The following is a 26,216-nucleotide window of genomic DNA, read 5'->3' as shown; positions in this document are numbered from 1 at the left end:
CCTGTCTGCTAGAAAAAATGCTGCACGCATCAGCCACCATCCCCCCCCCCCCCCCGCCCCCGTCTTTTGGGGGGTCTAAACAACGTGACGATCCTGACACTTTTTATGCTCAAGGAAATTGTGTTACACACAGCAGGGATTGCACGGGCGGGGGGGGGGGGGGGGAGTTCCCCCAGACAAAGCGCCTAGATTTGCAATGGTTACTTTCCCCAGCAGCACGCGTTCCTGGGACCGGCTTCGGTTGTGTCAAGCGGGGCTGGTTGTGTGTGTGTGTGTGTCGGGTGGGGGGGGATGTTTCGGAGATTGGCCGGGCGCGGGGGGAGTTTTGCGTCACCCCTTCCCAAATCATCGCACGTTTCTTTCCAGGGTTGCCGCCGCTGCCCCTCTGCGGAGCTGGCAGGAGGGCGGCCTGGGCTGTGTGCACGGACTAGCCCGTCTGCCCCTCCGGGTTGCAGGCGATGCAATGCCAAAAACAGAAAGAAGCAAGCCACGTTCAGGCCCTTCATTAGCTTTGCGATGACGTCCAGATCCACCAACAGGAAAATCATCTCGGGGCTCCTACGCGCCACACCAGACACTAAAACCCCCACAAATCTCCCCCCTCGCCCCCCGTTTTTGTCATTAATACTATTTTAAGCTCAGTCCCTTCGGGCTTTAATGCTACGCCCGCACCCACAAGACACCCCGGTTTTCTGGGGGTTCCGATGTGGGCTCCTCCTAGATGCGGAGAAGGGGGTGCATGGGGAAGGCAGAGAGAAGGGAGGACACACACACACACACACACACACACCGCAAGTCTGAGGCTTTCACATTCCCTTGGCATCCAGAACATGCACCACTGCGAAAGAGGAAGGGCTGCTGCTGCTGATTTTCTCCATGCAACCTCCCCCAGAGCTGCAACACATGGGGGGAGCGGCCGCAGGCACCGCGGGACTTTGCAGACCAATCTAGGTGCCAGTGACAGGGCGGCTGCTCCAGAATTAGCTGCGAACCCTTCCTCTCTTGCCTTGCCTATAAAGTGACAGGAGAGGGTGTGTTTTTGAACGAGCCACCCATCCCCCCACGTTTTTGCATTTGCTGCAGTTTCTTGCTGCAAAACCCCCTTCTTCAGACTTGTTACGGTTGCCGTGAATGAGCTCATCTGACAGCTAGAAAACAATTCATACACAGGGTTTGCAAATCTCTCCCTCCAACCCCGAATCAATCCTTTCTCTCACTCACTTGCTCTCGGTCCCCTCCGCTTTTCAATCCCTCCACTGCCTACATCGGGAACCGATGCCAAGAGCCAAAGCAACCAGGGCTGTTACATGAAAGAGTTGCTTTATGTCTGTTTAAACTGCACTGTCCTATTCCAATAGACCTTATTGTTAAAAGGCATAGAGCCAAATAGAAAAGGATCAGAGAGCAGGGTACTCCACTGCCAGCTCCATACCTCCCTTTCTCCTCGCAAAGAATTCCCCCCCCCCCCCCCCACCCTCTGACATTGCATTCAGCTGAATATGTGACTTGGTTTCTGCATAAAGGCTATAGGATGAGACAAAGACTAGCAAGGGATCAAGAACAATATGCAGGCATAATAAAGTCATTGAGGAGATATAATCCCACTTTATTTCTGATTGGTAAAATCATATCTTTTTCCAGTCAACTTCTTTTTTTTTTAATTCTTCCTCTAGCGTTGCTGGGCTCAGGATCTCCATCTCTTTTAAAAGATGTGCATATATTTGGTAACGGGCATGACAAGTTGTTTTGTGGCATAAAACTACCAGGGTTCTCAGTGGTACTTTTGCTTGTCCCTGATTTGAAAGAGTGTTTGTGCTTTCTGACTAACTCTGCTCTTAATCTCCCCACTACACTATTAATGGACTTGCTAAATTACCTCCATAGTAGACTAGAGACAGGATTTTTGCCTTTCTAACCACCCACTAGGCTAGGAGCAGGGAATTTTTGCTCCACACTGCCATCCACAGTCAGACCTGAGGCTCAATATCTGCCTGATTCTGACATGCAAACACCTCTGATATCGCCATCTACCATTTCCCCACCACTACAGAGAGCCAAAGCAATGTATGTTACTCCTGTAATTCCCTCCACCCCAAAACAAAATAATAAAATGTAACATGTCTGGATGTCTTTAAGCCAAGAATCTTGGCATGGTTTACAAATATTAAGGCTTGTCTTCACATACAGCAGTGCAGCTGCACCACTGTGGCACTTTAGTGAAGACTCTACTATGCCGAAAGGAGAGCTTCTCCCTTCGACACGGTGCTGTCTACACTGGGGGTTAGGTCAGTATAACTATGTCACTCAGGGGTGTGGATTCTTCTCACCCCTGAGCAACATAGTTACACCAGTATAGGTCTGCAGCGCAGAGCTGGCCTCACTTAGTCCACACAATGATTGTCTGGAGTTAGGAAGTATTCGCTCAATTTTACAGATCGGGAAACAGAGAGGCAGGAAGGAGAAAGGACTTGCCCAAGGTCACAAAGGGAACTGGTGACAAAACTGGGAACATGTAGGACTTCTGACACCAAGTCCCCTACTACGGCTCGACAACACTCCAACCCACATATACAGTCACGAGGGCTATGAATGAGGAGTCCCCTAGAATTCATCCAGGCTGGTGAGTCTTAGAATGTTTCTCCCAGATAAAAAGCCGCACAATTAGCAAGTCTCCACAGAGATATGAAAGGTGTTAGGATAAATAAAATAAATCCCAACATTTACTTTGTTAACCAAACATGGTTGCTATGACTGAAAAAAGCAGTATTTATCTGGGCATAAAGTATTAGCTAACAACCGCATACATAGAATAATCTCTCTGTTTATACAGGAACTACCATCCCTGTGGCTTTGTACATGCATTATAGAAAAGTCAACTTTTTATATTAGTTCAAGGGAGACTACACATGGAGCTAAGTTTTCAAAGGAAGGTGCCACAGCTGCAGTCGTTAAAAAAAATAAATCCATGCACAAGTGTTGCACCTCCAGATGAGATGGACAAAAGCACTTTTACATATGAAAATTTGACTTTTGTCTGCCTTTTTTTTTTTGTTTTTGCACAGTCAGACACACGTTGCACACACAAACATAGGGTCTTTGGCCTCAACTGCCAAATGAATTTTTGCAGCTCTAACCAGGGCTTCTGAAGTTTGGCTTGTGCTGGCTTCCGTCTTCCCATTCAGATTCCACGGCTCTCCCCACACAGAAATGTGTTTTAACCAGAGCTGACAAACCCGTCCACAGACAGCTTCGACATAGGTTAATGATTCTTTCACCTCATGGCCTTAAGTATCAGCAGGAATAGGACTTGGGAGCTTCTGCTACAAAAGTCAGGAAGCCAGAAGCAATAAGAATCTTCATTAGCCGTAGCAATATTAAGGATTCTGCTCTGCCAGGGTCTCGCCACTCCCTGCACTGGGAAGCATGCACCCAGCTGATGGGTGGCATTCACAAGGTAGGACCAGCAAAAGGCAATGGTGACATGCACAAGTCAGCACACTGCAGCAGGAATTGCTGTACCAGATCATGCTATATAGCCCAGTATCTTGCATCAGTTAGTGGCCAGTGTCCAATGCTTCAGAGGGAACATTAAAAAAAAAATAGTTCCAAAGCAAAATCCCAAATCCAGAAACCCAAAAGGCTGGCAAGTTCTGAAACTGTGTCTTGAGCTCATCTGCAGAATGAGAGACTTGGCTAGCTGTGCTCCTGTTCCTTAAATCGGAGAAAAAGGTAAACAGCAAGACAAAAGATCCATATCTCTCTGCTCTCAGTCCCACACACTCATACCCTCTCCCAAATAAGTCCTCCAGTCTCTTTGCTTCAGTTTATCTCCATGAGAAAGATAAGGAGGGGACCTGACATGGGGCAGGAAAAGGGACACAGGGCTGAGGGGAGCCCCCTCGCCGTCAGTGGAGTAACCCCTCCCCTCCTCACATGGGTACTTCAAATACAAGGAACAGATGAAGGAAGGCAGGGTTCATGCATGGACCCGAGAACACATGGAGTCTGGAAAAGGTGACGATTCCATGGAGACTGATCTCAGAGGCTGCTCTCAGCCTTGCTTGGGAGGACATGTCTTCCTCTTCCACTTCCTCCTTCGGGTGCTGCTGGGATCCCTACAGACCATCTCCAGTTGTTATCCTTCATACCAGTTGCCAGGCCACAGGAGTTCTATGGTTACCAAGTTACCATGGTTTGTTGCTTTTCATTCCATTCTGTACCCACAAAAACACTTTTTATTTTTAAAATTTGCCTTTTGATCCCTGGGTGGGAAGAGACTGAAAGATGCTCACAGGGGGGAGTGGGCTCCAGGGTCCGACGATAAGCCCCAAAGGCCCATTTCCTTTAGGACCTTTCCCCAGGCACATCTGGATCCACCACAACACTCCTCAAGACAGCTTGGACAAAGCCTGTCATGAGATCTGGAAACGGGTTCAAGGTCTCTCTGAAGAGCTCCAGCCTATGTCAACATCACCACTCTTGCAGCCTACCTGTCACCCAGTCCTGTCATCAGAACCCCTCAGAGGAGAGATCAGCCACTTCCCGAAAGAGTGAGTGTTCTCAAAATGTCAGAGAGGAGATCACCGACCAATTTCAGGTGGAAACTCACCCCCCTCCCTCTTTTACGTCCTTTCTGCCCTATCGTAGCCTTGGGAACCTATGTACAAACAGACTAGGCAATCTCTCAAACTGGCTGAAGTGAGATGCTGGGGTTGTTTATTTTCACGGCACCAACCCAGAGGGCAAAATGATCTCTTCCCACCACACATTCATTTTCCTATGCAAGACGTCTTGTGATGCGAAGCAGCTGCCGCATTCAGTCCCCCACAGCAGCTTTTTCTTTTTAAAAAGAGAGCACATCAAAATATTTACAGTAAGAAGCAAAAGCAGCATTCAAAACAGCAAAGCAGAAAATTAAAATGTTATACTGTAAACAGCTGATCTTTACAAAGGAAAGCTGAATTTGGCAGAGAACTTTTTTCTGCCAAGTCTCTCTCCATGGGGTAAGTTATAGGGAGGGAAGGAGGTACAATTTTCAAATTTAAAAGGGAAGTATTTATAGTATGCTCCTGAAGCAGAGCAGGGTGTGGGGGGGGGGATGGTAAAATTTGCAAAACCAGCAATTAATTAGCAGAGGTTGGCAACTGTCCTAGTCTTAAAGCAAAAACGCGATACACCAGTAACAATTGCACAGACCTGGCCCAGCCTGCTTTGATGCAGTAAATAAGTAACAGTAGAGCTCAAAGTGCTTTATAAAAGGAGAGTTAGTATCATTGCTCCTATTATACAGATGGGGAAACTGAGACTGAAGGGAAGGGATTTAACCAAGGCCAAACACTGTATCAGTGATATGCATCCAGGAATAGAACCCAGGAGTCCTGAGTTCCAATCCAGTGCCTCATCCATGCTAAGTGTACTGTCCTAAAATCTTAAAGGAGGACTTCAAAACACACAAAGAGTCAATCAGGCTCAATTCTCCTCTTGCAACTGTGCGAATCAGGAGCAACCCCATCTAAGTCAGTCTCCAGAGCACAGGGGTAAGTGAAGGAGAACGCAGACCCAATCGTCTTTATGAGCCAGATGTTCATCACATCAGTTAATGCACTAGTGGAAAGTGCTCAGATATTGTGGTGAGAAGGGCTGCACAAGAGTCTACGCAGAACAGAATTGAACTAACTGCTACTAACAAAGTGAAATTGACCCTTAAAGCACCATATTTTTGTTTATTAGCAGTGAATTTAATAGGTTCTGCAAGGGCAGCCAGCCTAAAATTATTCCTTGCCAATGCACTCCATAGCTGCCCAAAAGCTATCGTGTCTAGGGGGGAGACCAGAGGGTAGTTCCATATGCTCTCTTCCTTTTGTATCTGTGCTGTGCGACTGCGCACAAGAGCACTGGTGATGTGGTGCAGCTTCTGATGGGGACACCCGAACAAACAAAAACTGGACCGAGACCCATCAAATTCATTTTCCATGCAGTGAGGTCCAGTCGACAAGGCGCTCTAAGCCTAGGATTCAGGAGAGCTGGGTTTGAGTGACACCTCTATCACTAAGCTGCAAGGTGGCCTCGAGAAAGTCACCTCTCCCATTCCCCTTACAGCCTTTGTCTTGTCTGTTTAGGACAGGGGCTGTCTCTCACTCTGTCTGTACAGCACCTAGCACAATGGGGCCCTGACCTGGGCATCTATACAAGTAAGAACTGAACTGCCTTCAGATAGGTTTTGGTTATTGTTGACCAAATGCCAAGAGCTGTTGTAAGTAATCTCTTCAAAATCAGTGTTGCTGCTCGAATGAGGGCAGCAAGCAGGATTCTATCCCAGACCATATTTTGACCATTTATCCTGGAAGTATAAGTGTCCTTATCCAACTGCCAGGAGATCCATTCTCCTCATCCTTGCAACAGACCCCGTTGCCAACTCTGCCCGTATATCTACTCAAGTGATACCATCACAGGTCCTAACCACATCAGCTACACCATCAGGAGCTCGTTCACCTGCACATCTACTAATGGGACATATGCCATCATGTGCCAACAATTCCCCTCTGCCATGTACATTGGCCAAACCAGGCTGTCTCTAAGCAAAAGAATAAATGGACCCAAATCAGACATCAGGAATGGAAACATTCAAAAACCAGTTGGAGAGCACTTCAATCTGCCTGGACACTCAGTAACAGACTTGAAAGTTGCCATACTTCAACAAAAAAAACTTCAAAAACAAACTCCAGCGTGAAACTGAAGAGCTGAAACTCGTATGCAAACTTGACACAATCAGACGAGGTCTGAATAGGGACTGGGGGTGGCTAGCCCACTACAAAAAATAATGTTCCTTCTTTTGACATTCACACCTTCTCAGCAACTGTTGTGAATGGCCTCATCCACCCTGATTGAGTTTACCTCGTTAACACTTGCCTTCCTTACTGTGATGTAATTCACCCATCCTTGCATGTGTCTATAGACCTACCGAACTGAAGTTTCCATTTCGTGCATCCGACACGAAAGCTTATGCCCAAATAAATGTGTTAGTCTTTAAAGTGCCACAAGACTCTCGCTGCTCTCCTCAGAGACATTTTATAAAAACTTCACCGTATATGCTGACTGCCAACAAAGGTATTGCCTGATTCGTCATCCGCAACAACACCAGCAGCCAAGATTACTCCTGGTGACCTTGCTTCGTTTAGCAATCTTTAATTATTTTAAAATATTGACTTATGCAAATCACTGCTAAGTTCATTTTAAATGCATCTGGAATCTTTTGAACAAACAGTTTCACCGTCCTGGCTTTGTTACTGGAATATTTAGACCTAGGAGGATGACAAGTCACTGGGAACATCCAGGGCCTCCCTTACGTTTTATTCATATTGTGATCACGCCTAGTGGACCTAACTGAGATCAGGGCCCCATTTGGCTAGTTTTAACACACGTCTAGCAGACAGTTCACTACCTTGAAGTGTTTACAATCTAAACCCATGAGGCAGAGAGAAAAGATGGTTCAGTGGTTAGGGGCCTAGTCTAGGACTTGGGGGACTCGTTTTCAAGCCCCTTCTCAGCGACAGAACTTGGACAAATCATTTAGTTCCAGATCCTCAAAGGGGCCTGCATATCTTTGTGCCTCAGTTCCCCCTCTGTAAAATAGGGGTAACAGCACTGCGCTGCCTCATAGGGATGTTGTGATAATACATACATTAAAAGATAGTGAGGTGCTCGGACATTACGGTTATAGGTGCCCTTCGGGTACTACAAAAGGAAAAACAAAAGCTTATCCCACTTTACAGATGCTACACTACAACTTAGGACTATATTGCAGCATGGACAATTGCATTGTGTCCAAGTCTCCTTATTCTTATTTGTATTACCTCAGCACCCTGGGGGCCCAGCTGATCTCAGAGCCCTATTCTACAGGGCACTGCACAGACAAGTTCTCACAGCAGGCCAGTGACCAAGCTGGGAATAGAGCCCAGGTCTCCTGACATCCAGTCCCTCGCTGTAGCTACTAGATAACGCTGCCTCAGACAGTTATATCTATACACCCCAGTAGGTAGTACACAATGCTAGCAGGGGACCCTTCTCTCCCCCAAAGGATTTCTTCTTTCTCCTCCCTGACGCACACATTCCTTTTGTCATGTGAGCTTTCCCCACTGACGGTTCCTTGATTCTCTCCATTTTCTGCTTTTGGGTCACTACGGTCTCTGTCCAGTCCAACCTCCATTCCCAACCCCTCAGAGGCCCTGCTGAGATCAACATTCCTACCCTCGGTGGCTTGAAGGGACGCTGCTGTGTGTTTGCCTCAGGCTCTAGGTTATTTTACGTCTCTCAATGGGGTATCCGCAGGTGGTCATTTTCTAACTTTTTGTATTTTAGCATTAACAGTAACCTGTGGCCATCTCACTTCACAGTGGTACCACATTCACCTGGAACAGAACAGCAGCAGCACAGATAGAACTCATATCTTCTCCAACCCCCTGAAGCACAGGCTCCCCACCACTTGAGCAAAAGCAGCAGCATCTATTAGCCATATAGGCTCCATAACAAATGGTTGAGCGATTCTAATTCTGTAGACAACAGTGGAGTACACATGCACTCTTCTGTTCTTTGTTTCATGGATGTCCAAATTTGAATCAGTTTAAGCAGTGAAACTAATGTGACATTTCCTTCTTCCTATATGCTCTTGTGTGTGACAACTCACATTTTTGGATGGGCCTTACCATCATTTTGAGAGGAGGCCTGAAACACTGCAGTAGAGATTCATGTTTGTTTCATCATCTAGCAATAACAATTTTTCAGTGTAGTTAGATTCAGGCAGATCATACCGACTCTGCCTTTTTTTCTGGGTTATGTACACTGAACAACTGAGTGAATGGTATACTGTGCAAGTGCTGTTAAGCTGGGGCTGAAGGCAAGTAGCCCATGCACACTGCGTGTATACACATGCTCAGATGCACAGAGCCTTACATTCCACAAAAAACAGGCATCCTATCCTGTTTGCTGCTCAGAGCTCAGATGGTTAGGTGGCAGTTTTCCCTCAAAGAGTGTTATCCTGCAAACATACATGCTTAATTGTACAAAGGGGAATCCTATTGGAGTAAACGACTGCTCATTTGTGCAAAGTTAAGCACATATGTTTTCAGATTTAGGGCCTCACTCAATACCTAACCCAACATCCCAGCATGGTGTCAAGGACTTCTGTAATGTTGGAGGCCCTGACCACTGATGACCATTTAAGACTCTGTGGACCTTTCTGAATGACTAGGGTTCTTAAGGCTAGTATGAAAATTGAAACCCACATACTCACAATTTGTCTTCCTCTATTTTTTCTGCAACTGCAGGTGAGTATGGCAGTCTTCACTTCCAGCCCTAAGCTTTTCTGTAATGTTGCTGTGTGCTGTTGAACAGGAATTGCATTTCCTATCCCAGAAGTGGCTGCATTTCAGATATGATTGAAACAATTCCTTAGCCATGTGTTGTGGGGTTTAATGTTTGTGCTATAACTCAAACTTGTTGGATGAAAGGCATAGAAATGCAAAGCATTATTGAAAACACTACATACTACAGTCATAACTTAGAGGCGCTCATCTGATATCACAGATTTGCCTGCGTCTCTGCATTTCTTTACAGCTGATTGGGTATGGATTGATGAATGGGTCATACAGGAGTAGAGGGAAAGTCTTGGTAGCATTTTATAACTCTGAATTTTCCAACGAGTGTTGTTTCCCCTCCCGTTTGTGTCGCTTTTCACCACTTCAGCTCTCAGTGCTGGTACATGGTGTTTGCTTGGTCCTTTATGCTGCCCCATCTATACAGTACTCTCCCTTTACAATACCTAACTCTTACACAAACTCTTCAACCACAGATCGAAGCATCGCCCTCTTCAATTTATAGATGAAGAGACTGAAGCAATGTGGCAAAATGACTGTCCTAAAGTCACAGAGCGGGTCAGTGGAGAATTGGGAACAGAACTGGACTGACTCCTAGTCCAGTGCCCTATCCACTGGTCTGCAATACATTTCGAGTCCTTCCCTACTTCTAAAATCTGGGTGTAAAACTTTCCTTCTCTGTTTGCGTTAGTTCGGCTCTGAGAACTGTTGTGCTATAGGAAGAATGTTTGAAATAGATAAAATGAAGGGAAAGTTTTGTTTGGAAGCAGCAATACTGATAAATCATATAGAGCAACAAAGATCCATAGATTTTAATGCCAGATGGGACTATTCTGATCATCTAGTCGGACCTCCTATATAACATAGGCCAGAGATTTTCACCATCTCTGCATCAAGCCCCATAACTTCTGGGAGAACTGGAGCATCTCTTTTAGAACACCACAATCTTGATTTAAAGACTTCACATGACGAAGAATCAACCACACCCTTATGTAAATTGTTCACATGGTCATTTAGTCTCACTGTTAAAAATATGAAGCTTATTTCTAGTCTGAATGTGTTTCTCAGCAGTTTTCACCCACAGGAACTTGTTATGCCTTTGTCTGCTACAATAAAGAGGCCCCTACTATCAGAAATCTCACACACACACACACACACACACACACACACACACACACACACACACCCCCCGACTATGATGGAGTCACCTCTTAACCTTCTCTTGGATAAACTAGATACAGTGAACTTCTTTAGTTGCTCACTGTAAGGCAGGATTTCCAGACCTTGAATCATATTTGTAGGTTTTAATCCTTTCTAATTTGCTGACATCTTTTTTGAAGTGTCGACCCCAGGTCCCCAGAACTGGCACCAGTATTCCAGTAATGGTCTCACTAATGTACCGTATAGAGTAGTTTTAATACTTGCCTGCTTCTACTCAGTATTCCCCTGCTAATACATCCAAGGAACACATCTGCTTTGTTCTCCCAGTGCAATGTGCGGGAGCTCAGGTTCAGTTGGTTAGCCATCATGACCCTTAAGTGCTTTTCTGAGTCACCGTTTTACGAAATACAGCCCCCCCTTCCCCCATCCTAATAAATGTGGCCTATATTCTTGGCTTCTTAGAAGTTCAACCTTACATTTAAGCTGTATAAAGCACATGTGTGAGTGATCCCATTATTTACCACTTCACCAATTTGTGTGTCATCTGCAAGCTGTACCAGCAATGATTCCATGTTGTGTTTTTTACTTTCCCTTTTCCCAGACATGGATATGATTGGTTTTTGTGCCTCCAACAGCCTCACCACCAACAGATCTTTATTCCCCTCTTTCCTAAATTTCCTTTCCTTCCTGAGGTTTGGTTTCCTGTGTTTATCAAAGGCTCCCCAGAACATTGTATCGCCTAGATTCTCAAAAAGCATCAGGATGGAATTCTCTGATGGGCCCATCTGTGCACCAGGTGTGATGGGGATTGTGCCAACTGACCCTTCACTATTCTCCCAAGGCATTCTGGGATAACTGGGTTGACTACAAGACTGGATGTGGTCAGGGTACTTGATACACCAAACTTTTATGCAGATGCTTATCTTTACTCACATGAGTAGCCCCACTGATATCAATGGCTCTACTTACATGAGTAAAACCACATGTGTACATGGTTGCAGGATAGGGCCCTAATCTGTACTGCAACGGTAGTGTTGAACTGCAGTGGAAGTCAGAGGTGGGAAGGAGGGTTATATCCCTCCCACCCTCAAAAAAAAAAAAAAAAAAAAAACACCCAAAAAACTAACCAGTTGTTTCTCTCATTCCCACAGTATTTCACTGAAGTTTCTTGGTTTCTTTATTTTAGGAAGGGAAGAGCCAGGTAGTTTAAAAACTGTATTAATTACAGAGTGATTCCATAATCAGACATAATTAGATAAATTTATAATTGACGATTAAGAATTTTGGCAAGCTATTTATATGGACAGGTTTATAACACTGGCCATCCTATCCCCCAAGCCAGTAAGGATAACCAGCTATTGCATTAAATTACTAATCACATTTGGTAATAAGTGAGCAAACTGGGTCCCTCATCACAAGTAAATCAGCAGAAGACAGGAGTATTTTGAGCAGGCAACCGCATTTGAATTATGGATCTTCCCAAAGTTCCTGGAAAGAAAATTTCTGATCATAGACGTGTCCATTTCACCACAGTCCTGCACCATATGCCATCAATAGATTGCAAGCTCTGTGGGGCAGGGACTGTCTTTTTGTCCCGTTTTTGTACAGCTCCTAGCACTTTGGGGTCCTGGCCAACGACTGGGGCTTCTAGGAGCTTCCACAAAACAAATACATAACACAGCACACTGGGGAAGAAGTGATGTAAAATATTACCATTGTGACTTAAGAGCATTTCACATTCGCTTTGCACTGGTGTGAGTGGCTACACAAGATGCAAGGCAATGAGGAATCAGGCCCATTAGATTTCTAAATGATCTTGTGTGTCAAAGCTCAAGGTGAAACACCCATCAGGGTGTCACATAAAAAAAGGAGCTTCTATTCTGTCCTAGAGGTTTTTCCATAGAGTGCCATCACTGCAGTTTCTAAGGTCACCCCCAAATTCAACCCAGCAAACAGGCCCATGCTTAACTTTCAATTAAACTTATCAATAGTCCCATTGATGTCCATAGGTCTGTCCAGCCAAAGCAAAGTGAAGCATGCGTTTTTGCAGGATCAGGACCTACAACAAAATCAAACCCCACCATCACAACTGGCTTCAGCTTCAGCTTCCCCACTCATATAAGGCAGCGGCAGGCCAACTCACCCAGGTGTTTGCAGCAACTAAGCTTCCACCGCTAGCAGTATTCCCTTTCTTTTCCCCAAAGGTGCATTTATTCTTCACAGAGAAACATGGTTCAACATCAATCAAGAAAGATAAACCCAATCCTTCCACCTGGCCCTTCCCAAAACCTCTCTCGGAAGGCTTCTACCATCACCTACTCATCCACTCAGCATATATCCCCCAGTCAGCATTTTTCACCTAGCTGGTGATTTGTATTGCGTGCGGCAGGGGCTTGTGTATTCTCATTAGACTTCAGACTCAGGGTTCTGTGCTCAAAACGTCAACTAGTCTCACACATTGTAGCCAATCTCATTGCAAGCTGCACTAAAGGACCACATCCAACTGTGCCTTCACTGACCTCTAACCTATCCCCAAACATTTGTTTGATCACTAGTTTGACTCCCTCTGCAAAGGAGCTAATCAATAGGTATTGGTCCCCTAAATGGCCAAAGGTAGGAAAGATGGTCTGGTGGATAATAGGCTATAGGACCGACTGGCAGACATGACCTCATCCATGTGGTCTCTCTGGAATTCTAGAGACATTAGTATTACTAGCTGATACTCTGATGCCACGTGGCCATAATCCATACAGTCACATATGTAAAAAATGGCTGAGGACTTGAATTGGATGGTAACAGACATTCCCAGTGATGATTACCCTGGGTGATATTTTAAAAAAAAGCTCTCAGCCATGCTTCTAGCTGTCTCCATCACTTCACGCTGACTTTACAGCTGAACGCAACACTGGCCTCAAGCATGGCAGGCTTGGCACTAGTTCATATGCCCCATGTCAACAGGGAGTCATTTTCCTAGTGTAGACAAGGCTTGGATTTCATTTTGCAGCAGAAACATATTTGTAGACCCAGAACTTACTTTTTAAGCGAATCTCTCATAATAATTCTTTGCACTCTCACAACCAAGTTTCATCCAAGTTGTCAGCAGTTATTCCTTGTTAAATGTGCATTAACCATGTTAGATTTTTCTCTTTCATGTAGATTGTTGGAACAGAACTGTGTCAAAGATGAAATTTCCCTTCTGGTGGAACAGGAATACTTGAGCCTTACACAGGAGAACATTAGTGAGACAGAAATGCAAGGTTTAGAAGGAAGCAAAAAAACTGCCTCTACTTTAAATCAGGCTTCTTCAAACAACAGCCTTATTTTGCTTTCCGATAGGGACCAGTTGCTAGATGAAACAGAAGCAGTGGAAAGCATGTACAGAGCAATGATGGGAAGCAAAGAGAGGGAGATGAAACTAAGATCTCTCTGTGATGCTCAGCTTTCTACAAAATCCACCATCACTGGGATTTTGCGCCCTGCAAAATGCACCTACAAGAATGCTAGAGGGATGGACAATGGTAGCGGTAACACAGTGGCTTCTAACATGGAGATCAGTAAATTACTGGTACAGTGTCCCCTGAAACACACAGAGGTTGCAAAAGCTCCAGATAGCCAGATGGTGGTGGAGGAAACCAGGCTGACCAAGGACTACCTACAAAATAACATGCTGAGTTCCCCCACCCACAAGGAGAGCACAGTGGTGCCTGCAACTTCCACGACAACAGAAAGTCAAGCTACAGGGCAGAAGAAGCAGCTCCCAGTGTTTGCCAAGATCTGCTCAAAACCTCATCCCGACTCGGTCACCGAGGGACTTCAGAACACAGGTCTGGGGTGTTTGGGAAACATAATCTGAGACTGATTGGTGGGGGGAATAAAGTGAAGCAGGAGATGGTTAAAATGCAGCTGATCTAGAATGGGAAGGGACCTCCTGGATCAAGTCCAGTCCCGTGCTATTGCAGGCAGCCATAGACAACAGGTCTGGCATTCATTGCTATGATGGATATATAATGATGTCATTCCAAAGCCTGCTATAGGGGACAAATGGTTCTCAACCTTTTCATCAGTTTCATACCAGGACCAACTCCCAGCGTCCCCCTCTCGTCCACCTGGGATCTATGCACCACCTTCTCCCATTTAACAATATGGGACACGCAGGCTGGTTGTGACCCTAATATTGAGAACCCAGGGACTGGCGGATATGACTGGTAACTTTTTAAAGAAGCTAGCTTGAAAGTCTGTATGGAACTGCCTTTATATCTGCATTACTCAATGCCAGCCTGGTCACAAATAAGGAAAGAGGTACTTGCAATATTTCTGTATTAGCAAGGGTACAATTTTCATGATAGGCTAAATTGAGATGATCAAGGTTATAGGATAAATACTGACAGAGCTTCGTTCACCGCCAAGTGAAAACAATAGAAGTCTTTTCACTGAGAGCAATGGGCATTGATCGGCCCCATAATGCATTATCTCACACTTTGTGGAGGTAGAATTGGCCCCTATGGCCCAAGATTTTCTAGAATTAGCAAAAGTATTTTGGGTGCCATAATTTGTTGAGGGCCCAACTTGCGAGACCTTAAAGGGGCCAGATTTTTCAGAAAGTACTGAGCACTCATCTTCTGAAAGTCCCTATAAGATGTCTCAGGATGGGCACTCAACATTACTAGTCCATTCTGAAAAATCTTGGTCTAGGTGTGTTTCAACGGTGGCAGAGATGATAGAAAATTTACACAAACTAAAAGCTAGTCAGTTTTTTCCTAACCTTAAAGAGGGTTTTAAATGTGGTGCAAAGGGTCTGGTTCCATTCTTACTCTAGCTGAACTATTTCATTCATACTTTGACTCAGACTGTTGAATTTAATTCCAAGTCCTGTTGGAACTGGGGGAATTGTCCCACTAATTAGAGAATTTAAAGTGCTAATTGTTGAATTTGGGTCTCAATACTGGAAGATTGTAGCCAGTGGAAATAGCTAAGATCTTAAGTAAATTTTATTTGTGAGCAAAGCACACCCTTTTCAGTTAGACTGATTCGCATGAGGAAAGAGAAGCCCAGCATGTCTATTTAATAATGTGTTGAACCATCTTTTGTTTTACAGTAACTACTGCAACATCAGATAAGAACAACCTGAAATATAATGGGAATGTTTTCACCCCGCGTTTTGCTACCACTTCAACAACCACATCCTTAAACCAGCCAGTGTGGCTCAGTCTTAACTATCCTCCACCCCCCGTCTTTCCAAACCATTCAAATTTTCCACAGTTTCAGGTAATATAAAAATAAATATGCACCTTTCTTGTTCGGCATTGTCAGATCTAAGTCTGGCAAGCATGTGGTTGCCATCCCCACTGCTTCAAAACCTACTTTTTGCTTTCTACCATTTGAAGGATCTGAAAGGAACCGGGCAGCTAACCAATTCCGAGTGTGTCAAAAAAAAGTGATAACTCTGAGTGGCAAACAAAACATAAAAAGAACAAGTGGCCCAGTGCATCAGGGACGTTCGTGCTTCACTGGGACTCCGGGAGGGGTTTGAATTTATGAGACCTAGTGAGTCATGACCTACCCTGCTCTGTACCTGTTTTCATTCTTAGGTTTGCCCCAGTTTCCCATTTTCATTTGCTAAAGTCCCCAAATGGATTTTTCCTGCCATCACCACATTTACAGAGAAGGATGCCAAAATGATGGTTGCCTGCACAGCCTTAATTTAGCCTCCTTTGTGTGTACACATGATGATACACTCTTTAATTCCATGATCACTGACTATTGTTTCCAGAGGATCCCTGCCTCAGTGAATGAACAGAAGGGACAGTGCTCACTCAATAGCCAGATGTTGAATAGCTGCTCTTCTCCTCACTCTCTGGGTGGCCCCAGGCCTTATTTACTGCACACACTGCCCAAGTCTGAAGCCAGAATTATGAATTTCCTCATGGGCTTTTCGATTGTGCTCATCATTATAGTATCTAGGAGCTTCACAAACATGAATGGATTTATTTTCACAACATCCCTAGAAGATCTGGGGTTGGGGTGGGGAAGGAATTATGATGGGAAACTGAGGCTTGGAGATAAAGGTCAAAAGTATCCACTATTCTTCTTCTTTCACTTAACCTGTGAAATAGTTTCTTCAGTCACGTCCCACCTTCCACCGATCTTATCTCTGCATTTTACTCATCCCCAGCTCACTCTCTGTTACAACTCCAGATCCCACCCTAGCCCCATGGCTGAGTCTTATCATCCCTCTGGTCTTTTCACACAGACCAGTCTCATTTTCCTCTCAAGAGCTCTCCATGTCTAATTATTTCCTTCTGAGCAAAAAAGGAAAGAGCCTGGATTGCACCCAGCTCTCTTTCTCTGCACCAAACAGTTTTGCTGCATAGCAGCACTTTCATATGAGACATGGGCATCAGTCAACCATTCTATAGATGCTACATCACCCAGAGCAGAAAGATGTGCCTGTTACCTTGCTGACTTGGGCATGCAGCTACAAATTTAAGGTGATATTTTCAAAGCTGTCTAGATGAGTTAGGTGCCCATCTCCCACTGAAAGTCAGTAAGAATTGGGCTAGGATGTTCAAGAGGCAATTAGGTACCCAATTCAATTTCAGTGGGATTTGAACACCGAACTCCCTTGACCACTTTGAAAATCTCATCCTTACAACTTGGTGCTTTGACTGGCCTCAACCCAGCCTATCATTTTGTAATCATTGTAATCATGGGCATTCACCAGCTGCTTGATGTGGGAGGGTACAACGACAGCTTACAGCCCTTCTGCACCCACAATTAATTCTTCTCTCATCAAGGTCAACAGGAAGTTGAGTTCATTGCAAAACAGGCTGGAGAATGCAGAACCTAAAGCAGAGATCTGTAATGTAGAGAAGAGACCTAGATTTGGGGAGTCAGAGAGGAGAACCCTGGCCAAAGACAGTAACTGAATTCAGCTGAACTCTACTCCCTTGAACAAATAGCATGCCCTTGAAAAGGCCAAGCACAGTATTTCACAGTCATAATAAGACCAAGTCAGACTGTTTTAAAGTCATGTTTTATGTATTTTTAACAGGGCTTGTATCAACAGAGAGCACGGATCCCATACCAGCAGACTTTACATCCTCCCCTAGGATGCTATTCAAGACAGGTGTGTCTAAATGGTTATAAATATGCTTTCATTTGCAGTACGCAGATGCTAAGCACAGCAGATTAGACGGAGCTGTTTGTCATGTGGCATAATTGACGTTAGTAGCTTTGCAAAAAATGATTTGAGGGCCAGATCCTCAGATGGTGTAAATCAGCATAACTCTATGGAGTTACATCAGCTTACGTTAGTGGAGGGCCTGGCCCCAAGCTCTAACCAAAATATCCAATTTTATACGCTCCATTTAGCGTTAACTTAGGAAAGTGCTTTTTTTATTTTTAAAGAATGGTACAATCAGCATCATGAAATGTGCATTTCTATTGCGAGGTAATTTATGAATGAGGAGGAGAACAATGGATGAGCTGCAGCGAGATAAGCTATGACAGTATGAGGCACCTCAGAGAGCTGGAGTGGCTTGAGATGTCACGAGGAGAGCCTCAACTGAGCTGATCTCATGCATGTCACTGCAGCTCTTCTGGTCAGATGGTTTCTCAACTGGGGGTGAGGGGAGCTAAAACATCAGTTAGGGAAAGAACTAAATTGACATCACTTTGAAAGAGTAGTAGTCCTGGACAGGTTTGCAGTGTCCACCCACAGTATTATCCTGGTGGGAGGGAACGAAAGGGGAAGTTGGAAAGGACGTATGACCATATTCTACAGAAATGTTACCAAAAGCTGTGTAGCAGCATGGTCTAGTGGATAGGAGCTGAGTGCTCAGCCCAGCCCAGCTCTGCTTTGTAAGCCTGGATACATTTTCCTGTGTCTCCTCCCATACTTTGCCTGTCTTGTCTATTTAGATTGCAAGTTCTTTGGCCCGGGACTGTCTTTTCCTCTGTAACTGCACAGCATCTAGCATGAGCAGGCCCTGATTTCAGATGGGGCTCTTAGGTTCTGCTGTAAAACTGTTAATAATAATAAATAATAATAATAATAATCTAGATGGCACAGAAGGTCATTTGGGAATAGCCTTGAGTCAGGACTATGTGGCTCCAATAACCTAAATTCTCATCTATACATAGGGTGGGTCATGGTCATTACTGCAGCCTAAAGACTATGGAGTGGCTATCTCACTGTTCTACACCCCAGCTCTGCTATAGGGGAGGAAAACAGGATGCAGTGCCCCACACCACATGAGCAAAGCTAGCGGAACTAAGGGGATTGCCCAAGAGGTAATTTACCCTTCAGTGGACACACACATCTCTTTGCTGGAAAGCCTGTACAATGCTTTGACTCTGCTTGCTTCTTCCATCTTTTCCTTCAAAAGATCTGACAAGACTTTAAAAAAAGGTGGATGGTACCTTTGTTTGAAAATGAACCAAGTTACCGACTTGTGGGCCTTTCTCTGAACAGACAGACGGGTCCCTTGTAGCCAGTAAATTAGCCAATCCCTTCTGGGCATTCTCTCCAAGATAAGGAAGTTTATCTGGCAAGATGCGACCCACACAGCACTCAGACACATCAGCTTTTTCCTCTTCCATTTTTGATCTACAGGAAGGTGGGGTGAAGGGAAAATCCATAGGATCAAAATTGAAAAGCTGGGCATACCCTACATTGCAGACAGCACTGAAACTCTCTTTCCAAATGGAGACATGGCCAAGAAGCATTTTTATTATGCTGAGTGCATTGAGTCAGATCTGAATGATACCACGATTTCTTTGCATGATGAATAGCTATTAGGATGAGGAGCCCTTCTCAGGTTTGATATTCTTGACATGTTTTCTGTCATTTACAAGGCTTCCTTAGGAAGCAACACAAGATAATCTGTTGTTCTAGTTACAACTGATTGTCACAAGGTCTTAAGCTTCTTGAGACTTAGATTTTGGGAGGTGTTGAGTATGCTTTCAACCTCTTTGACATCAGTAGGAATAGAAGTTTTAATTCAGATGGTCAAAAATAGTGATTTGGAGGAGGAAATACAATATTTTTCCAAAAATTTTCTCTCTTTTATCCAAGTTAGAAATTTCACTGACTAAACAACAAAAAACAAAATTCCAATCAGACCCAGTCATTAAAAAAAAATAAGGGAGAATTTCTGTGCAAAAATGTCATGGAATATTTTTCCCTTTTAAGTATAATTTTTGAATTTTGAAATATCAAAATTTCAAAAATTGAAATACTTCATCCATTTCTAGTTCCAATTGGCAGATTAGTCTGTAAGGTTTTATTTCACCAACTTCATGCTCTTTGTTTCTTTACCCTCTGCAGGTAACTCCATACAATCCACAGCAGATTTTCCGGTCACCTTACACCCCTTTATTGAACTATATTCCTGTGGTCCAGCCTGGTTATTCATACCAGCAGAGGAACCCGTCCAAACCATCTAGCAGCGTACGTGATCCACCAGCAATGGCGGGCGATGGGCCGCAGTATCATTTTTCTCATTCATATGGGTACGTCCACACTGATGTGTGGTCTAGTTCTCAGCACGGCACGGGAGGGTGTGGTGAGTTACAGTAAAGCCACATGGAGCTACTGATGGGAGCTAGCTGGAAAAGGGAATTTCTCTCCAGTGGGAATTTCTGACATTCCAAATTGCTTCTAATTTCAAATCAGAACAAAAAGTCAAAATTTACAACAGAACAGAATTTCCAAAAAAAAAACCAAACCCTTTGATTCAGAAACATAGAAATATTTTGTGGTGATAATGTTCAATTGATTAATTTCTGTAAGGTTGGAACATTATAAAATATTATAGAAAATACGAGTCCAAACAAATAAAATGAATGTCAAAATCAAATCTACAACAAAACAAAACAAAAAATCAAAATGATTTCAACACTTTTCCATCAAAAGCATTGTGAAAATTGTCATGTTCCGGCAAAGTGTTTTGATTTCAACAAAACTATATTATCCAATTGAAAACTGTTCTATCTAAAGTCTTCCCCCCGTCCAGTCAGTTCCATCCCTTCATTGCTTGTTTTGAGATGAGTTGTCTTCCATACACAAAACCAATCACCTTGAGCCTGAATGGCTTAGTTTAACTGAAGGGAAAGTAGTGAGCACAGAATGTGTCTCTCCCTTCTGCAACATGCAGCATCCAGCCCTGCCTTGCAAAAATGACAGCTGTTCCTACAAACAGACAGACTTAGAAATTTAGAGGGTTGCTACTCAGGAAACAAAATGTTTATGGTTACACAGCTACATCCATCAACAGAATGACAAAACATTAAAGTGGAAGTGGAAGTTTTTTGATTTCTAGGATATTTTTAAAATCATGACAACATTTTCAATCTTTAAATTTGGGCAGTAGGGAAGAAATAGGACAAAATTAGAGAAAACTTTTGTGAAATAATTCTCCCCATTTTTCAATAGGTGGTCAATCTAAATGTTTTCCATTTCCATTTTTTGTAGAATTTATGGATCCCAGCAATAATGGTACGTCTACCAGCTACATTTCACATTAATTTGCAGTATAGACGTACCCCTAGACATGATGATTAAAATGCTGGAGGACCAAGTGTTTGTAACAACAGTGGGAAAGTTTAGGGGGAAGAGACTAGTGTCTATACAAGGCCTATGGCACTTAGGGCTAGATTTATTTAAGGTATTTAGGTATTTTAAAGGTGTGCAGATGGGATTTTCAAAAGCACCTAGCTGCATCTTTAGACTTCTAAATACCTTTAAAAATCTGGCCCTCAATCAAGATATCAAACCTTTTACAAACAACAAGCTCAAAAAGAAAGGTGAAAAATACTGTGGAGGAAATCATAATGAAACTGGATTTAATTTGAATGTTTTTCAGGTTTAGTTCTACACTTGGTGGATCTGTGAGGACTAACCCATATTTCTCTTCCAATGGGAGTGGTATAAACTTTTAGATCATCTAACTTTTTGATGCATCGTTTGGAGTCACTGAAGTCAAATAAGGACTTATTCTGTATTTCCCATAGCGAAGATTTCTGTCTAGAATGAGCCTACATGACTTATGTGTTAAGAAACAGCTACACAACAATTCATCTGAAAGAAGAGAGTTTTGTTTAGTGGAAGCAAATGAGATTTTTTTTTTGTAAGATGGAGAGAAATAATAAAAAATGTTTTATTTATGACAAATGTCTGAGTTGCTTAAAATTGAACTTTGTTGTAATAAAGATGGCTGATAGAAAAAGGATCATGGCCACAAATTTCAGAGGTGATAACTTGAGTCATGTATTCAAAGTGAGATTAACACAGAGGCACGCAGTAGCTACGTGGCTTGACTGTGTGGGTGAAATGCTTGTGTCTTATATCTGGAACTGTGATACTTATCTAACTTTTTGAATCAAAGACAAGCAAACCAGAATGCCCGTCTGAAGTAACTTATTTTACTATGTTACCTTTATTTAATTCTGAGTTTCAGGCTCTAACATTTAATAATGAGCTTTTGCCCTTGCAACATAGCTTCTGCTTGACACTATATCGTTAAAACAGCCTCAGGGTGGTAAGCACTCTACAGACAACTATGATGGATATCTTTCTATTCTAGTTCAACAACAAGTTGTTGGATTAGATGCAGTAAGGACTGGATGGAATTCTGTGACCTGTTATGCAGGAGGTCAGACTAGGTGACCATCGGTCACCTCTGGCCTTAAAAAAAAAATCAGTTAAGAAAGTCTCTGTTGAAAACAGTTTATAATCTGCAATTGTAAGGTCCTGCAACCAATAATGTAGCAGTCTGCCTGTGCACTACCTTCAGTGGGTTTTTACTTAGGGCTTGTCTACATAGGGAGTTATACCAGTATATGGTGAAGTGTGAATTCAGACTAACTATGGTTAGACTGATATAACTCCCTATGTGGACACCTATTCCAGTATAAGTGCCTTTTTTTGATTTAGCTCATGTTACTTTTGAAGCAGTTTTAGCTAAACCAGAAAAAACCACTCTAGTCTAGAATAAGACCATCCACATGAGGAGTCTAAATATAGCAGAGTAATTATACCAGTATAATTTCCTGGGTAGATAAAACCTGAGATTGTAAACTGTATGGGGCAGGGACCTCATTTCTGCTCTGTGTTTGTATAGCACCTGAACAATGGGGTCCTGATCTATGAGAAAATCTTCTAGGTGCTACTGCAATACAAATGATAAAATAACAGGGCTTTGTGCAAGCCATACATTCTGCTGATCAATGAGGGAAAGGATTATCAAGAACATAATCACAGTGGAATGGGGTGTCAAACTAAGCCCAGACTATGATGGCTGTATAATTCCCAGGCAAAGTCTTGTCTCATGTTGGAGCATTATTAAGTGCACATATGGGGAGAGTAACACGTTCATTTCAAACCAAACAAACCTGATTTCTTCCTTCATACGTCTGGGACAAAAGAGATAGCCTATGCGTTTTCAAGACCTGTTCCCTGCAAGGTGCAGAGCACTATCAACCCAAATTAAATTCAAGGAGAGTTAAGGATTTGCAGCCCCTCTCTCAGGGCCTAATCCAAAGCACTTTGGAAGACAATGCCAAGATGCCCAATATCTTCCAAAGTGCCTTGGCTCAGCCCTGAATACACTTGGTTTAAAAGGCTTTGGATCCGGTACAGGATGCTCAGAATCTTGCAGGATCTGGCTCCAAAGCCAGACAACAGTAACTCCTGGGTAGACGGCTCAACAAAGCTGTGTTGGGAAAGACATTCAAACCTCCCTTCCCTTTACAACACACAATGTGCTCCGTGTGATTTCCCCCCTGCCCTATTTTACAGGCTTCAGATGAGGAAGGCATAAGTGATTTCAAAGTTGTATCGTCCACATTGGCTACACTTGACATCTAATCTCACAGCAATCCTTCAGATGACATTTCAAACATACTATTAACCTACCCTTTCTTTTTCTCCACACGGTCAGCATTTTATTTCAGGTTGTACAGACGATGGATTCTACTGAGGACAATTTATTATAAGAAATCCATGCTATGGCAGGAGGGATCCATTAGCCCTTCTTTCCCCACCAGCCAAACCGTAGGCAAAACCTCTACCAGACACAATTAGGCCAACAATTAAGAACCTCCAGTGTTTTTGTGAAGTATCAATGTCCTTCACTATGTGTGGCTTGTGAGTAAAGTGACAGCTTGATAATGCAACGCAAGCTGAAATATTGTTAAAGGAATGCCAAGGCAGCTGGGAAAAAAATAATCAAAGCTAAGGGCCATATGTTGCCCTCTCATTGGTGTCAGTGACAATTTCTATAGCATCTTTCGTTTAAGACTTAGAGCACTCTACACATCGATATATAGGCTACATATAGGGATCATTTCACCCACTTTTGGAATGGAACATAGCAGCTGTTTAACCAGCCACATTAACATTACACAATGGTTTAGGAGATGAAGGAAGAACCCATTTGATACTTCAAAGGCAATTTAAGTGAGAAGAATGCAGTTATTCCAGTTGGAATTTAGCCAGGACACCAAGGTTACTGCCCTTATGGTACTCTTGATAAAAGTGGTCTAGCATCATTAATCTCTACAAGTGGTCCAAACTTCTGATTTATTCCTCAACCAATAATAATTATCCATCAATAACACAGTCTTTAATTCCACCATCAAATACTCTTTCCGCAGCATCCCAGCCTCGTTCAGTGCACAGGATAGATGATGCTCAATTAATGATTCGATATTTTGTTTTATTCTGAGTGTTCAGTGTATTTACTGCACAGCATTCAAACCCTGCTCTGAAGACAGAATGAATCATTTCCTCATGAGCTTTTTGATAGCACTTATCACTGTAGGTCCTGCCTCCTTAGCAAACATTAATGAATTTATCTTAATCAAATCTCTTTATGGTGAGGGGGTGATATCGTCTCTGTTGTAAAGATGGGGCCCCACTAATTTTGGATGCCCAATCTGAGCTCCCATGACCTGATTTGTTGGTATACTTAGCATTGTACAGCCCTTTATATGTTCAAAGCACATCTATTGACTTCAGCTGAAAATGTGAGTGCTCATCTGCCAGGCAAACCCCAGGTTCTCTAGTCAGGCACCCAGAAAATGATGAACACACAAAGTCTGGTTTAAGTGACCTGCCCAGCACCACACAAGAACTCTGTGGGTGGCAAAAGCCAGGATAGAATCTGGTTCTCAAGGGCAGTATTCCGCTGCCTAAACCATAAGGTTGTCCTTTCTTTTCCCTGAAATCCCCCTGCTGCATTCACTACACACCTTCCAACTTCTGCATCAAATGAAAGGGACCTACAGACAACAGCCTCCTTCCCTACACAGCCCTGACTCGTCCCCAGCACAGGTCTGCTCTGTGCGATGAATGAGGTGGGCTCTCATGGGAAAAAAATAGTATGTGATCATGTAATTAAAGACTGTTTCATAATCAACTGCACAAGGGAGCTGAATTAAGGTTGCTCAGGCAAAAATTTTCATTTGTCAAAAAAAATAAAATAAAAAATTCCCAGCTAGCTCTATAATGAAACCTCAACACGCCTGAGAAATTGTTAAGTGTTATTACCCCCATTTTACAGATGGGGAAACTGAGGCTCAGTAATTAACTTAATTGTGATGTGCCTCATTTTCCCAATGGGTAACATTAAGATAAAAATCACAAGCAAGCCTGTGACAAAGCAAGAAATGGAAGCTAGACTTTCAAGTCCCAGGGTGTTGCCCCATATTTCCTCCCATTCTGTGTTGCAATTTGAAAGGATTATTCCATATATCACAATTATAGCTACTAAGTTTTGATTATGGGACGGGAATAACTTGGAAAGTTCAGGAGATCTGATTCCCATAATAATCAGGTGCTCATATCCAACAGTTGGCAGACAAAAAAAAAATCTTATGAGATTTTTATCATCACTTAGTCCCAGCCAAGTCAGAATATCCCTCTCATTCACTATCCTTCTAGTATTTGCACGTTCAGCTCTAGCCAAAACCAAGGACTGAAAATGTGAGCAAAAAGCTTGAATGGAACAAAATAAAAATCAGCCAAATCTTTTTCAAAAAGGGTTCAGGTCAGTCAACTTGCACTTCCCTCGAATTACAATACATTGTAGGGTTCTCCAGTCTTTAAACCCACTGAGAGGTTTTTCTCTAATATTCCTAACCCAATTAATGTAACAAGATGAAAGCATCATCAAGTCTTATTACATTTTTCTTCCTTAGTAAAGGACTGATGACAAACTAGGAATCAGAAGCTATATTGAATTACATTTGCCACAGAAGAGTTCATTAAGTAATAGTAGGCAATAAAAATCCTCATCTGTCAACTTGAAAGATAGACTAAGAATAGACTGTGTATTTAGCAAAACTGCTGGTTATTTTCTACAGCACTCTGTGGCATATAAACATTTAACTGAGGCATGGTAGCAAAAGGGAACCAGACATGAAGGCTGGTCCAGCGGTTAGAGCTTGGGAAATCCGGCTTCAAGTCCCTGTTCTGCCACAGGCTTCCTGTATGACCTTTGGTGAGTCAGTTAGGCCCAGATCCTCAAAGGTACTTAGGTGCTTACCACTAATGGGATTATTTCAATGGGAGTTAGGTGCTAATACCTTTGAGGATGTGGGCCTTTATCTCGGAGCCTCAATTCCCCATCTGTAAAATGGGGATATTAGCATTGACCTACATCAGGGTGTTGGGAGGATAAA

General features: G+C 43.2%; 1 protein-coding gene across 1 annotated transcript; it reads left to right on the top strand.

The window, feature by feature from the left end:
* The first annotated feature begins 4,284 nt into the window (after window positions 1-4,284).
* CUNH1orf94 (chromosome unknown C1orf94 homolog) lies at window positions 4,285-21,473 on the top strand. Its single transcript, XM_067533770.1, has 6 exons — window positions 4,285-4,550; window positions 13,689-14,356; window positions 15,628-15,797; window positions 17,584-17,658; window positions 19,861-20,045; window positions 21,398-21,473. Exons 1-6 carry the CDS (start codon window positions 4,285-4,287, stop codon window positions 21,471-21,473), a joined length of 1,440 nt encoding a protein of 479 aa, XP_067389871.1.
* Window positions 21,474-26,216: the final 4,743 nt, after the last annotated feature.

The sequence above is a fragment of the Emydura macquarii genome, unplaced genomic scaffold (genome assembly GCF_026122565.2).
Source record: "Emydura macquarii macquarii isolate MOO-44397 ecotype Brisbane River unplaced genomic scaffold, CSIRO-AGI_Emac_v2 contig_3348, whole genome shotgun sequence".
NCBI classification, from domain to species: Eukaryota; Metazoa; Chordata; order Testudines; family Chelidae; genus Emydura; species Emydura macquarii.
Note: the sequence above shows the minus strand (reverse complement) of the source record. Positions and strands in the feature narration are given on the sequence as shown.

Coding starts and splice junctions, on each gene's coding strand:
- CUNH1orf94 (XM_067533770.1), top strand. CDS start 4,285: ATGCTCACAGGGGGGAGTGGGCTCCAGGGTCCGACGATAAGCCCCAAA. Junction 14,357..15,627: donor CGAGGGACTTCAGAACACAG/GTCTGGGGTGTT, acceptor TTTGTTTTACAG/TAACTACTGCAACATCAGAT. Junction 15,798..17,583: donor CAAATTTTCCACAGTTTCAG/GTAATATAAAAA, acceptor TATTTTTAACAG/GGCTTGTATCAACAGAGAGC.